At 40.5% G+C, this 15,916-nt stretch overlaps 1 protein-coding gene across 1 annotated transcript in view; it reads left to right on the forward strand.

Annotated features, from left to right (window-relative positions):
* The first annotated feature begins 604 nt into the window (after nucleotides 1–604).
* The window catches only part of ube2ql1 (ubiquitin conjugating enzyme E2 QL1), a 47,303-nt gene continuing 31,991 nt past the window's right edge, over nucleotides 605–15,916 (forward strand). Inside the window, exon 1 of the mRNA XM_080205240.1 lies at nucleotides 605–1,972. Coding sequence (XP_080061366.1) covers nucleotides 1,238–1,972 — 735 coding nt within the window. The 5' untranslated portion in view covers nucleotides 605–1,237. The remainder of the gene's footprint in view (nucleotides 1,973–15,916) is intronic.

Below are 15,916 nucleotides of genomic sequence, written 5' to 3' on the forward strand. Positions count from 1 at the left end.
TGATAAATTACAGGTTGGGTGCGTTTTTCAGGATTTGTGGATATTTTAAAGGGGCCGTTTTTAGGAGAAAGTTGGTCATTAAACCTTTTTATTTGGGTAAGAAAGACAAACAAAGACAGAATGTGTTTTCATTGCAAATTAACATAATTCACAATGCTGCCATGAACATTGCCAGTATTTACACCGTATTGTGCACCTGTAAACAAATGAAGGCAAGATTTGCCAAACATTTCTTCTTGGAAAAATTAAAATGGAAGGCGGGTGCACCTTTAAAAGTACGAATGCACCGTTTGAACCGTAGCATCTCCTGTTCAGAAACTGGTGTACAGGGTGACTTTACTGAATGTGTCCTAATTGATCCCCCTCCAGCCCCGAGTCCTGTATTTCCTTTGTGTTACTAGTGATTTGAAAATAATGCAAATTGCCAGCCAAGGCACAAAAGGGGGCAGGGATTAGAGACCCTTTAAACCGGTGCATGGAAAATCGAGCCGAGGAGTCAGATGCTCTTTGAATTTTAATTTAAGCAGGGTTGGAGAGGGAGGGAGGGGAGGCTGTTTTCCTTTTGTGATTCGCACTGGTGATATATCTCAGTGCGGGGGTTGGCGTCGCAGGCAGCAGGGAGACTGACGTGCAAGTCGGTGTTTAATTTATTAAAGCTTCGCTCTGGACGTCAGGTCCGGAGCGCCAGTGCACAGGCAGCTTTCCCATTGCTGAACCGGGGCAGCCAGAGAGAGCACAGCAATGACAAGCGCTCAGAGCCCACCCCAGAACTGATCCGCACCCAAGCACATCTCGTCCAGCTCTGCTACAGTCAGGAGACACCGCGCTGGGCCGGAGCTTCACAGGTTGATCTATTTTATTCGTATTTCATTCTTGGAGAGTGTTTATTTGTTTTTTTTTACCTCCTTCGCAAGATTTTAGAACACCCGGCAGAGCCACAAACAGAAAGGACTTTTTTTGCCATCGTGCATTCTTATAAAGGAGCGCTCAGTTTGCTGACTGCGAATTAATACTTTATTTTAATTACACGGGCTGAGAGATTTTCCCGTCGGTCGCTTATTCTATTAATGGGATTTCTTTTTTAAAGAAAAAGACATGATTTTGTTCTAATGAGTTGTGCCAAACTGCATTTTTTTCTCTTCGCGCCTCGACCACTTTCCTCCAACATTACTCTTAAGGATTTTTAATATTTTTGGAGGGTGGAAAGAGAAAAAAAAACTTGTCGATTTGCCAAGAGATGGCCACCCTGCTCCGGAAGATTGGTCTAATTCGTCTCCACGATCGAGACACCGATGGTGCAAAACACCAAGGCTCCCGCAAGGCGACCAAAAGCGGCAGCCAGAAAAACGCCAACAAGCAGTGCAACTCCTCGAGTAACGAGAGCATCCTGCTCCAGTCTGATCACCATCACCACTACCACAGCAACCACCAGCAGCAACACAACCACAAGAGGTCTGAGCAACCCCCCTCCACCAAGGACAGCAACAAGGACAAGCAGCAGGCTGGAAGCAAGGTGCCCCCGGCCAGCGGCAGCAGCAGCGGCGGCGGCAGCAGCAGCTCCATCCCTGGGCAGCCCCCCAACAAGCAGCACTGCGCCCAGGTCCGCAGCCGCAGGCTCATGAAGGAGCTGCAGGATATCCGCAAACTGACCGACCACTTCATCAGCGTGGAGCTGGTGGAGGACAACCTCTTCGAGTGGAATGTCAAGCTGCTGCAGGTGGACAAGGACTCGGCGCTGTGGCAGGACATGAAGGAGACGAGCACCGAGTGCATCCTGCTCAACCTCAACTTCCCGGATAACTTCCCCTTCTCGCCGCCCTTCATGAGGGTGCTGAGCCCCCGGCTGGAGAACGGCTACGTGCTGGATGGAGGAGCGATCTGCATGGAGCTGCTGACCCCGCGGGGTTGGTCCAGCGCCTACACTGTGGAGGCAGTCATGAGGCAGTTCGCAGCCAGTCTGGTCAAAGGACAGGTAAGGCCTGACATAATGCCAACATCTGTCTCCCCCCCCCCCCGCCAGTAATCATTCATAATATATATACACATTAAAACTAAAACTCACCATCTTCCAAACTTCCATTTTGCCCCATGATGACCCAAATGTATTTCACTATTAAAAATTATTTATAAATACTCAGTGTCCTGCTGTTCATCAACGTCCAGACATCAATATTGATCTCATGCCAGCTACGATTCTGCCAGATACCCGCACACCCAATTTTATTCGATCAGTATTGATTATTTTTGTAGTAGACAACCAAGTATTGCTTCATGATGCCTATGCTTTGACTGAATTTTATTATCTTCTAATTTTGTCATAATCAAAATATGCTATGGCACAAAGCATGGCCTACTCAGTTAAAAAAAAAGTCATTTCATACTTGAACTATGATTGAGAATTAAATGCAGATGAATGCTTTGATATATACAAATAGGCCAACAATTATAAATGTAGTTACCTAAATGATTAACTTAATCTTAGCTGTTATGAGCTACTTTTGTTTTTGCACTATTAATAAAAGGCTGAATCCATTACAATTTGATAGTTGCGCAATTCAGTACTCCTTATTGGATCCTCCTCCCTAAATTCCACTGTTTGTCTGCTCCTTCTTAAAATAAACCTCAAAACCCTTCTTCAGCCAAGGTTTTGTTTATCACTTGTAACAATTTCTTCTCCAGGGGCTCGGCATTCACCTATTGGTGAACTAACTTGTGTTTTTTTTTATGTTCAGGCTGCAAAGGTGCTCTTGTAGTATCAGTGAATTTCAGCTAACAAATTTCAGCTAACTCAATAATTAAATAACACCTGTGTTGCAATGGAATAACATATAATGTACTTTTATATTATTAACCCAAACAGCATAAATATATTTCATATGTATGATTGGAATTTTATGTGAGAAATATTTCATATCCTATTCCTTTGTGATTTCATGATTATTTAAATATATTTATTTAAATTGACTTAATTCATATATAGCATAGAACAACACACTTGTTCAAAATGAAGCAAAAGTAGGAATATTAACTATTACTAGTGACTCAAAATGGAACCAGTAGATTTTAGCCAGTGACATTTTGTTTTACATACCAAAGTCAGCAATATTATGCAGTTTGGCTCTGGGATATTTGGAACTGCAAATGTTGTAGAAGACTCAAATGAAGACTCAGGTGTGAAATATCACTTGTTTCTGTCAATAGGTACAAATTAATCAGATAGAATACAATTTTATTAGCCTAATGGAACACAGTAAATGCCAATTTTTATTAGAATTTGATGTGAACGATTGATGCCAATTATTCAACCTCATCAAATTAGCAAAATACATTGTTGCCAGAATTTACCAAGCTAAACTTGTATTAATGTAAGTTTTTACATTACATCAAAGGATTTGAGACAGTAGCTTCCTCCCTCAGTTATTGGCTGTACAAATGGATGCAATAGCAAGTCAAGTTACCGGCACTTTTGATGTACAGATGCAATTTTAGAAAACTCATTAGCTGCTGTTTGACTAGAAAAGCAAGGATCTCTTTCAGTACAGCAGTGAGATGCTTGTTTTGCAAATTTTGGCCTCATTTCAGCTTTACCCAAAACAGCGAGGATGATAAACTGCACTCTGCTTCATCTGTACCACAGCTAATGTGCATGGGGGTGGAAGCAATTAGTATGATTTTTTTTCTGCAGGTTCACAGAGCATGGAGAAATTGTCAGTTAGATGCTCCTGTCATGTTTGATTCTCTACATATTGCAAAACTTTAGATTTTTATTGGATTGTGGCAGAGACTGTGAAATGAAATTGTTTTGCTGCATAACCACTGATAACAACCACTAAAGGAATAAATTATTTGAATAGGGTATTTCTGTTCCCATTTATTTAGTTTTTCAAAAAGAAGGGGCAGTACTGTCTTGAATTATTTAATATTTTCCCCCAAATGAGCTGGGAATTGTCATGTTCTTCTGTTGGTATTGTACTAGGTATCCTCAGTTAATGGTTGAGTATCAGAGGGAGAAATGGTGGGATTTATCCAGCTGCAGCCTGGTCCAATTTCCCTCTATTTATCGGCACTAAGGCAAAATACTGTGGATGTTGGACATCCAAAATAAAAACAAAGTGCTGGAAGTATTCAGCGGGCCAAACAGCGTATGTGGAGGAAGAAACAAAATTAACATTTCAGATCAAGAACCTTTCATCCAAACTAGGAAAGGTCAGGTATATATATATATATATGTATGTGTGTGTGTATATATATATATAGCAGATTTTTAAGCAAGTGCAGGGCAGAAATAAAGCAACACAGGAGATCTCTGACAGAATGGAAGGCAGTTGAGATTAAATAATAAAAAGGATGATGGTGTATGGCAAAAGTGTGGAGTGGTAATGGAATAGGTAAGGAAATAAAAGATGCCTGTAGCAAAGATGTAACTGTTGATAGCAGAATGATTGCTAGCAACCAGTCTCATTTTTTTAGACAACAGTTATTAACACTCTTAAATGTAGTCCACCCAAGGTTCCATACAAGTTTAATGTAACCTCAGTGCTTTTCAGTTCTACCCATCTGGAAATAAACCTTTATTTTCCTTTTTATGGCTTCATTAACATGAATATTTACTTCAGATATCTGTTCCATTACATCAGACTTCAGGCAGTCCATAATTCAAACAATGGAGGTCCCACTTGCCAGCTGGAGAGCCGACAACAGCCCTTGTTGCCTCCTTTCGGAAAGGCCCTATGTATTAAATGCCAATCAGGCACTTGTGGCCAATGGCTGGCCTTCCCCAGGATCAAGAAAATCCCACCTCCCAAGAGCTGAAGGCTAACCAGAAGCCAGCAGCTGTCCATTGCAAACAGTGCCAGCGGAAAGCAGTTATAGTTGCTGGCAGTAAACCAAATGTCATCAAATAAACCTGTTGGACTTTAACCTGGTAACATGAGACTTCTTACTGGGCAATAAACCCAACAGAGGCCACAGATCAACGACATACCCGAGGCCACAGGTGAGTGAGGATGGGATGGGGTCAACGGGGAGGGGTTTGCAGGGATGTGAATTGGCAGCAAGGGCAGGAGGTGATCCCCCTTACTCCCTCCTCTCCCACCCGATGCTGGATCTCCAAATCAGGTCTTTGAATGAAGAGCTCCAGAGGAGCCCGTGTCATGTTTGCTTTTCAGGCCTTCTGAGTGATGACCACTTACTTGGATGCTGGTTTGCTGTTCTTGGCCAGTTGCAATCCCAGTAGTGTCCACCACTCTTGGTGGTGCTGTTGGGACTGAAGGGCTGCAAGCCCTCAGCTGTTGGAACTGGGATCTTCAAACTTAAAAGGGATCAAGCCCAGATGCCAGCAATTAATAATGTCACGCTTTCTGGAAATGGTCATGACAGAGTTGCCCGGCTTTCTATCAGTTATTGCTTCCTCTATTGAATTCAGTCCATTGTTTTACTTTCCTTTTGGTACAAGGTCCAATAGGTAAACCAGCAGGAGTTGATACTCCTGATACCTATCCCACATGGGACTGCTGCATTGTTACTCTGATGCCCATCAGTTGAAATGTTGAGCTGAGGTTCCATCTCCCTTTTTGGTCGTACTATTTGAAGAAGAGCAGAAAGTTTTCCCAGTATTCTTCTCAGCATTCTAACTTCACCCATAACTACTAAAAGTAGTATGATTTGCTATTCAAGTGGCTATTGTGCAATGTGCAAAACAGATGCCTAACTTATCTGAAATAAAAATACAAGATAAAACAACTATGTTTCATTTGTTCTTAGAGATCCTTGGAGGTCTTTCCATCAATTCTTTTCATAAATCACAACAAAGTTTAACAACCTTCCTTTCTTTCATGGATGGGAAATATTTTTGGAATTTAATGCTGACCCAGTAAGTACTAATATATCAAGGGAGTTAGCTTTGGCCTAATTGTGAGGAGCTGAGTTAACACAGCTGAAATATAAAAAACACTGAAGCACATCTGGTTTGGGTGTTCCAACCAGTGTTAATGTGACTCTCTTATATTGTCAGGATCAGAAACGCCTCCTCATCAGTTCTTGTAAATATCTCAACTTTCCCCGTTTAATAGGAACATTTTCAAATCAAGACACTAATTAGACAATAGAAAAATATTAAATTTTATGATGTTTTGGGACTGTTTATAAAAATGCTGCTAATGATGAAATTACTCATTTAAATACCAATAAGACTAAATATGGTACTTTGATGAAAGAACCTATTACCAAAGGTAGAATAAAATGCAATATCTAATGTACACCAATTTCTAACAGAGAAGTTTAGAATAGGACACTTAAAATCTATCATGTTAAATTGATTAAACTTGGAAGAAATTAATTGAGAGAATGATTAATAAAATTGTAGTTAATTAAATAAAAACAGTAAAATGTCTGGGCAATCTGTGGCACAGGTAGTGCAGCACCTAGCTCACAACCAGAGTACTGAATCAAAGTTACAGGAATAGCAGATCTGCTTTCTGTCCAAACAATTATTCATCTATCGCTCAAGTTTGCCTGCATCTGATTGAGAGAAAGTCTCACTGCTTCTGATTGCTGTTTAACTGAAAGAAATAATTTGCTCTGATGCGTCTCTGTTTTGCATTGAAGCAGAGAGAACATTTTGGCATCTCAACCATGAAATAATTTAGACTATTACTCAAAATGGATTAACAATAAAATATATCAAATTAGGAAATATTACATACAAGGTTAGATTTTAGGTTAATTATTATCATTATTTTCAGTTCCACCATTAACAGGAATGCTATCTTAGTGCTAAAAGCTTGTTTATTCAGTTTCAACAAAATAATAATTGGAATTAGCATTTGAATATTTAAATTTCACTCGACATTATCATGAGATTGTGTTTGTTTGTAAGTTATCTTTAAGTCCTTTTCACTTCCTAACACCATTATCAAATTAGTTTGGAACTCATCAAGGCACACAATTCACACATAAGTGTAATGTATACCACTAATCTGGATCTCAAAGTAATATTACCTCCATCGCTGAACTGAGGTCTGAGCTCTGGCAATTTAAAATTACTATTGTTGATTCTTGACTGCACTGCTTTTGTAATGATTCACTTTTCCACCTCCTCCACAAGGACAGAGCAAGGACAATGTGGACTGTCATTTTCTTCTATTCGCAGGAGAGGAGTGGAACAGATACTACGTAGCGTCATCTATTTAAAATAGTGGCGTAATAGTTAGTGTTGTCAGTAATGAGCTAGGCTTCCTACTGATGAAAATTAACAGCACACTGAAATGTTTGGTCAAGTCACATGACAATGATAAAGCATATTCATTTCCTTTGCCCTTCTGTGGTGCCTGCTTCCTTTCAGAAGGCAGTAATAGTCTTTATGTGGTAAGCATACCAGATATTAAATATTTGTAACATAGGAGCAACTTGTTTTTACAAAGTCCATTCAATCTCCTCATGCAAAACATATTTGACTTGCATGGAACAGAATCTTTACAGTGCTGAATCAGGCCATTTGGCCCATTGAGTCTGCACTAGTGTTCTGGAAGAGCATTCTACCCAGCCCCATACCCCTGCCTTATCCCCATAATATTCTTTATTTTCAGGTAGCAATCCAATTTGTTATTGAATATTTGGATCAAACCTGCTTCCACCACCCCCTCATGAAGTGTGTTCCAGACTCCAACCACCCTCTGTGTGAAAATATTTTCCTCACATCGCATTTACTCCTTTTTCCCATTATTTTAAATCTATTCCCTCTAGTTTTTGATGTAGTCTTAAAAGGGAAGAGTTTCTCATGATTTATTTATCCTGTCCATACACCTCAGGGACTTGAATACCTCTATCAAGTCTCCTCTCAGCGTTCTTCACGCAAATCAAACCCAACCTCTCTAGTCTATTCTCATACTTGTTATATGCTTGGAGTCATTCTTGTGAATCTCCTTTGTACTCTCTCCAATGTCATCACATCCTTCCTCAAGTATGGCACCCAGAAATGGATGCAGTACTCCAGATGAGGCCTAATTAATGTCTTATACAAGTTCAACAAAGCCTCCTTACTGTTGTATTCAATGTCCCTATTAATAAAACCGGAAATATTTTGTTTTGTTAACTTTTCACTCAATATGCCCTGGCACCTTCAATACCATGTATACATTAACACTGAGATCCCTTGTTCCTGCACCACCTGTCCAGTTTCTCTCTTTATTTGATAATGTCTCCATGCTCTTCCTGCCAAAATGACACTCCTCTGCACAGAACTTAGTCTGCCATTAGTCTGGCCAATGTACCAACATATCTATGTCATTATGAAGTTCAAGACTATACTCATCACAGTTAATAACGTTTCCAATCTTTGTAACATCTTGAAATCATGTCCTGCACACCACAGCCTAGGTCACTAATGTATCTCAGGAAGAGCAAGGGACCCAACACTGACACCTGAGAAACTCTTCTCCAAACCTTCCTCCAATCTGAAAAGCAACTATTTATCACTACTGCGTGTTTGTTGTCATTCATCCAATTTCTGATCCAAATGCCTACTTTCCTTTTTATTCCATGATCTGGAATTTTGCTTACAAAATGTGTGGCATTGTATTAAATGCCTTTTGAAAATCTGTATACACCACATTAAGAGCATTGTCCTTATCAAACTTCTCTGCTACCTCCTCAAAAAACTCCAGCAAGTTAGTCAAACATGATTTTCTGTTAATTAATCTTGCTGGCTTTCCCTTAGTTATCCGGCGCTTGTCTAAGTGACTATTGACTTTTTTTCCTGAACTACGCGTTCCAGAAGTTTCCGTACCACTGAGGTCAAACAGACAGCTTTATAGTTGTTAGCATTATTCTTGCACCCCCTTTTTGACTAATGCTGTAACATCCAAATTCTCCTGTCCTCAGGCACCATCATTGTGTCTATGGTAGATTGGACGATTATCACTAGTGCCTCTGCAATTTCCACTCTCATCTCCCTCAATATCTTTGGATTTATCTCACCTGATTCTGCTGTCTTATCAATTTTAAGTAAAAATAGCCTTTCTAACACCACCTCCTCCTCAATTATTATTTCCTCGTATGTACCAATCACCTCACCTGGATAGCAGCCTGTTCCTTTGCAAAGAAAGGTGCAAAATACTGCTTTAATATTTTCACTGTTTCTCTTGCATTCATGTGTAATCTTCAGCTCTATTTCTCGTTATCCATGCTGCTCTAGATTTATTTATCCTACCTTTCCACTTTAAGAGAATATACCTTGAATTTCCTGCAATGCTATCTCTTTGAAGGTGGCCCATTGTTCAGCTGCCGTTTTTTCTGCCAACATATATTTCCAACACACCTGACTTAGATACATTCTCATCCTTTTGAAGTTGGCTTTCCCCAATTAAATATCCCTGCCCTGGATTGTTCCTTGTCTTTTTCCATGGCCAACCTAAACCTTATGATACAGTGGTCGCTGTCTGCTAAATGCTGTCCCACTATTATTGGTCCACTTGATCCAACACATTCTCCGGAACAGTATGCCTGCCCTCTCACTGGACCAGAAACATACCGCTGCAGCAAGTTATCTTGGACACAATCCAGGAACTCATGCCCTTTTTGTCCCTTTGGACTATTCCTTTCCCATTCTGTTTGGATAATTATATTATAATTACTATTTCATTTTGCAGCTGTCTGTAATTCCTTTGCAAATTTGTTTCCCTATATTTCTTCCATCAGTTGATGATATGTATACTACACCAAACAAATTATTCATCTTTTTCATTCCTTACCTCTGGCTAGAGAGATCCCAGCATTGTAATGCCATCTTGATTCAACACTGTCACTTCCTTTCTTTTCTTTTTTGTCTTTCCTAAATACCTTGAAATAGTTAGGGTGACTTTAGTTAGGAACAAAAACAACTAACGTGACTAGTTTTATAATACTGAAGTACAGGGTTACAACAAAATAACTTATCTTGCCTCTCCCCCGTTATGTATACGCTGCACTTAAGTCAAAAGGACAAAGTTCAAATGTGTATAAACAACTATAAACGTGCAGGTACTGTATGCTGCAGTGAGTTCGACCATCATTTATCTTTTTCTTTTTGGTCTTGGGATGTGAAAGCCACAGGGAAGACTAGAATTTATTGCTGAGTTTAATTTCAACCCAGAGTAAAAAGCCTCTCAACTGTTTGCTAGTTTTGATAATAATAAGAATAATAATATGTTATTCAAGAAATATGTTTGCAACCCTCAGGTTGCGTTGCCTTGTAGCTTACATTGAAAAATTCATATATAGATTTTAACTAGGTTAAGACATACAAATATATTATTAATCATGTAGCAACAAAAATAGACAAATTTAGCAGGATGTTAAAAGAAGGATAACATTGATATAAACTTATATTAAAATTACAAAGTAATAAACCATTCTTACACTACAGACACTGAAATACACACAAATTTCATCATTTAAACACTTATTGAGGACCCAAACCACACAAAAAATGAGGCTATGTTGAAACCTTTCCATCCTGTATCTCACAGGGTTGAATTTCTGAGTCAACTTGTTTGCTGTGTGTGCGTGGGAGATAACAAGTTCTGAAATTGGGTAGATTATATAAGGGATTCTCCAGACTTAATACAAATATTAACTCTTCTTCAAGCTTTATGGCATGAAGGGGAAGGATGGTTGGCAGGGAAAATGGTATTAATTGAGTAGTCAGGGTGGGTTAGTGAGTAGTCTGGTTCTCAGGGTGGGTGGAAGGGAACTTTGATGGTGGTGTTGAAGGTGGTTTGAGGCTGGGGAGGTAATCAGGGTTGGGGCTACCAGCAGTATAGTCAGGGGTGGCAGTCGTTTGTGGGGGGGGGGGGGGTTCTTTTGTGGTTTGAGGGAGTCAGTAGTTTTGGTACCCAGGAGTTACAACTGGTTTTATTCTTTTAACGTTCCCTAGGTAACTATTCTGCTGAGAGTCAGAGCCACCCGATGTCTTCAAGTTTAAATCAAAGTTTCAGAGAGTTCTAGATGCTGGGAAATTGCCCACTGTAAGTGAAAATTTCCAGGGGGTCCCCAGCGCATCTTCCTTGATATGACTCTCCAGGAAACATAAAATCTGGACCTGGTTACTCTATTTTGCAACTATAACCAGCTGGGATTTCCAGGCTTTGAAAACCCAGCAGCAGAAAGAAGTGAGAATGGTTGAACCCATGAGTTGACTGCCTCTACAACATGTTTATGGACCAGGAAGAGAGAAGTATTTTCGCCAGGCCCAAAAATCTACTTCATAAAGTCACTTCACCAAACTCTGTCCTCCCACGACCCATCTGCCTATCTGCCATTGGACTACCACCCCATCCTGCACCAACCAGGACCTGACCTGCCAAACCACCATAACAATTCACCCCAATTGCAATTGGATTCCTTCACCCAGATTGCATTGATCCTCTGCTCTCTCTCCTCTGCCCCCAGCCACCTTCCTCTTACACAACCCTGAGGTCAAATTTCTCTGATTTCCCCCAAAATCCCTGTTTCACAATTGAGCCTCTACCAATGGATCTACCTCATCGCCTACCTCCTAACAATCAGGATACCCCCAAGACCACCATCCAATCACTTCTATCTCTCAGACCACTATCGACTCCTCCCATCTCACATTGGAATCCACCACAACCAAAATTTCTCCCCTTCGTGCAATGCGCTTACCTGTTCTGGTAAGCTTTGGTCTTGGGAAGCAGATTTCCACCTAAAGGTTTATCAAACAGGTTGCCTATGAGTGGGAACCCATGGATGAAAAACGTTTAAAAGAACTTTGCAATTAAATTCCACAGCATATTCTGGGTTTCACAACTTTACAACAGCACTATCTGCTCCTCTTTTCCCTGTACAGGATTCACCACCCAACTAAACCCCAGGCCAAGATGTCAGACCAAAAGTGTGTCTACATGAAGAAGAATTCAGAAAAAAAAATGGACAAAATATATGGAAGTAGAGAGCGTGCTGAATAATTACTTTGTATCAGTAGTTACAGTGGACAAAGTTAAAGTTTATATTTTAATTTCTCAAGTAGGCTTACATTAACACTGCAATGAAGTTACTATGAAAATCCCCTAGTTGCACACTTTGCCGCCTGTTTGGGTTCACTAAGGAAGAATTTAGCATGGCCAATGCACCTAACCAGCATGTCATTCAGACTGTGGGAGGAAACTGGAGTACCCAAAGGAAACCCACATAGACACTATAACCAGCTGGGATTTCCAGGCTTTGAAAACCCAGAAGCAAAAAGAAGTGAAAACAGTTGAACCCATGAGTTGACTGCCTCTACAACATGTTCGTGGACCAGAAAGAGAGGAGTATTTTCGCCAGGCCCAAAAATCTACTTCATAAAGTCACTTCACCAAACTCTGTCCTCCCACGACCCATCTGCCTATCCGCCATTGGACCACCACCCTATCCTGCACCAACCAGGACCTGACCTGCCAAGCCACCATAACAACTCACCCCAATTGCAATTGGATTCCTCCACCCAGATTGCATTGTGCAGACTCCGCAGACAGTGACCCAAGGTGGGAATCGAGTCACTGGTGCTGTGACGCAGCAGTGCTAATCACTGTGCCACCATGCCACCCAATGAAAAAGTCAGTCTGCCAGACATCCCAAGGAAGCTAATATTAAATTGGGGTTAGGGACATTCCAGAGTTAGTGTGAGTAAAATAACAGTACTGAGAAAAATAATGGAGTGACAGTTCCCCAGGGCTAGATGGTTTCCATTCCAGGGTATTGAATATTATAGATGCAAATGGTGCAGAGGCTCTAACTATAATCTTATAAAGTTCTCTCCAAACATACCATTCCTTTACATTGGAAAACTGCACATATCATCCATTATTTAAGATGACTGAAGTTATCCTATGTTGTAGGGAAGTTGCTGGAATCTATAATTAGATACAGGGTGACTCGGCACTGAAAAGTGAGAGAGTCAGCAAGAATTGTGAAGGATAGCTCATGCCTGACAAATTTGATCGAATTTTTTGAGGTCACCAAAGTAGCAGACCAAGAATGTTATGAATATGGTTTTCCAGAAGATATTTGATGAAGTCTCACATTGGTGACTGTTAACTAAAGTTGAAGTTCATAGAATTATAGTTATTGTATTGACCTGTTCAGGAAGTTAGCTGAGCAGCAAGAGAAAGTGAGTAGGGATAATGAAAAGGTACACTAATTTGCAGGATGTAACTACTTTCTGTCACACAAGGATCTGTATTGGAGCCTCAACTATTTACTGGATTTATTAATGACTCAGATGAAAGGATAGGCAGCTCCATATTTAAATTGGCTGATTACACAGAGATAGATAACATTGTAAGCAGTGTTGATGGAAGCATAAGCTTACCAAGGGCAGAATTTTCCAACCCCTCCCACCAGCAATATTTTCCAGCCTGCCAAGGTCAGTGGACTTTTGAATGGCTTGCCACATTTTCCAGCCCTGCCCCATCACTACAGGGCGAGAAAATTCCTCCCTGAGAAATTTTGATAGATTAAATGAATGGACAAAATTGTGCCAAATAGATATCAGTGTGGGTAAACATGGAGCCATTCACTTTGGACCTAAATAGTTTAAACTGATGAAAATCTAGAACCAGTGGAGTTTTAAAGAGATTTAGAAGTTCAGGAACACAGCATTAAAATGACATGAATAGATACAAGGAATAATCAAAAAGGCTAAAGGAATGCTGACCTATAGACCTAGAGGAGTAGAATACTAAAGGATAAAAGTCATGCTTCAGGTATACAAAGCTCTATCAGCCCACATTTGGAGTACTGTAAGAACATCTGGGCAATGCACCTCAGGAAGGAATATTGGCCTTAGAGGAAGTACAGTGTAGATTTACGAGAATGTTACCTGGGCTCCCAGGGTTAAAATTAAATGGAGAAATTGCACAAAATAGAATTGTGTTGTACTGTAGGCGGCATGGTGGCAAAGTGATTAGCACTGCTGCCTCACTGCTGCTTCACAGCATCAGGGACCCGAGTTCGATTCCCAGCTTGAGTCATTGTCTGTGTGAAGTTTGCACAGTCTCTCTGTGTCTGCATGGGTTTCCTCTGGGTGCTCCGGTTTCCTCCCACAGTCCAAAGATGTGCACGTTAGATGGGTTGGCCACGCTAAATTCTCCCTCAGTGTACCCAAACAAGCACTGGTGTGTGGTGACGAGGGGATTTTCATAGTAACTTCATTACAGTGTTAATGTAAGCCTTCTTGCGACTAATAAATAAACTTTAACTTTGTATTCTCTGAAATTTAGATGGTTCAGAGGTGATTTGATAATTTTTTGGGGGGCAGGGACGGTGGGAAAATAAGGTATATTGGGAGAAACTATTACTTCAGTCTGGGACTGAGGAGCGTAGTTTAAACATTAGACCCAGTCTTTTAGGAGTGGAATTAGAAAACACTTTTATATAAATAAGGTGGTAGAAATTTGGAATTCTCTTCCACAAACAGCAATTTTCAAACTGAGATTTTTGTTAACCAAAAATATTAAGGGATATGGGAACAAAGGCATATGGAGGAAGGTCACATAAGCCATAATCTCTTTGAATGACAGAATAGATTTAAGGGGTTAAATAGGCTCCTCCTGTTTCTGTGTTCTCATACTGAGCCTACTCAGGATCTTATTTGGCGCTGCTCAAACATTGAGAATCCTATCAGAAATGCAAAAAACTTTGGAAAGTTTCAGATTGGTGCTGTGTGAGCCTAAAGAATCAAATCCTACTGATTTTTATTTGAAACTGTAACCAAAAAGTCAAAAAGTGAAAAATATTTCATTTGAACTGACAATTTAACTGGTTATTTACAGTTACAAAGAACCACATGCAACCACTGGTGCCGCCTCATTCACCTCCTTTCCCTATATATTAGGGCCATTTCCTGCTCTCATCTTGAATTGGAACATTTTATCGACTTCTGGGCCTGATTTTGCCATTTTGATTCTAAGTGCTGAATCTGGACAGAATTCAGATCCAACTTGGAACATTGCTGTCAGGCGCCCCCATACACACTTAGCCTGAAAAAAACATTGTGAGTCTGAGTTGCGCTGTGGCTGGGGCTTATTGCACCCAAAATGCTGCAGGCCTGGTCTGAGCTTTGAACTGTGCACGCGCAGTAAAGGAAAATGAGGAAAACATACCCCTATCACGTCACTCTTGGGCCGCAAAAGGTGGATAAAGCGGCCCGGGAGCAAAAAGTGGAAGCGATGGCCCCACAGACATTGCCCCACCCTCACATCATAACTGCCCCCCTTATCCACCCAGACCGATCGCAGCTCCTTGCCCCCTTCACCCCCCCACCTCATCACCACCAGAGAACCATCTGGCCCTCCCTCTCCCCTCCCCCACCAGGGTACCGCAAAGAGGCTCTAGGCAATTCCTCTTGGAAGTTCCCAAATAAAGGTTCAGTTTTATATAATAAAAATAATACTAGGCAGAATTTAGATATTAAACCAATAGCCCTATTTCCTTAGGAAGGGCAGATACACAAAGTGATAGCAACCTTCCCAATTGAATCTATTCAGGTAAGTAAATGAACAGCAGATCTGTTAGATTGCAATGCAAATAATCAGTTTGAAGAGATACATCAGGTTGTGTGTGAAACACAACTCTTTTAAAACCTCGAATGCGGAAAAATAAATTTAGTAAAGCCAAAAATGGTAAGAAGTACGTTGTAGAAAGCCATTCCAAAGAGCAGCTCCACACTAAGTTTGAAAGCAAAGCAATCAAATGGAACAAGTCAAAAATACACTTGCTATCATAGTAAAGGCAAGTTTAAAGGGTTACAGGTGTAAAAGTCACTTTTATGGGAATGAAGCCAAAAAAAGATGCAATGTGTCCTTCAAGAAAGAGGCCAGGAACAGGGAAACTACCATTTTTCTCTAAATCCCGAAGGTGACCCCAATGTTTCATTTGC

Source organism: Carcharhinus amblyrhynchos, chromosome 2 (genome assembly GCF_965287045.1).
Source record: "Carcharhinus amblyrhynchos chromosome 2, sCarAmb.v2.hapA, whole genome shotgun sequence".
Classification (NCBI taxonomy): domain Eukaryota; kingdom Metazoa; phylum Chordata; class Chondrichthyes; order Carcharhiniformes; family Carcharhinidae; genus Carcharhinus; species Carcharhinus amblyrhynchos.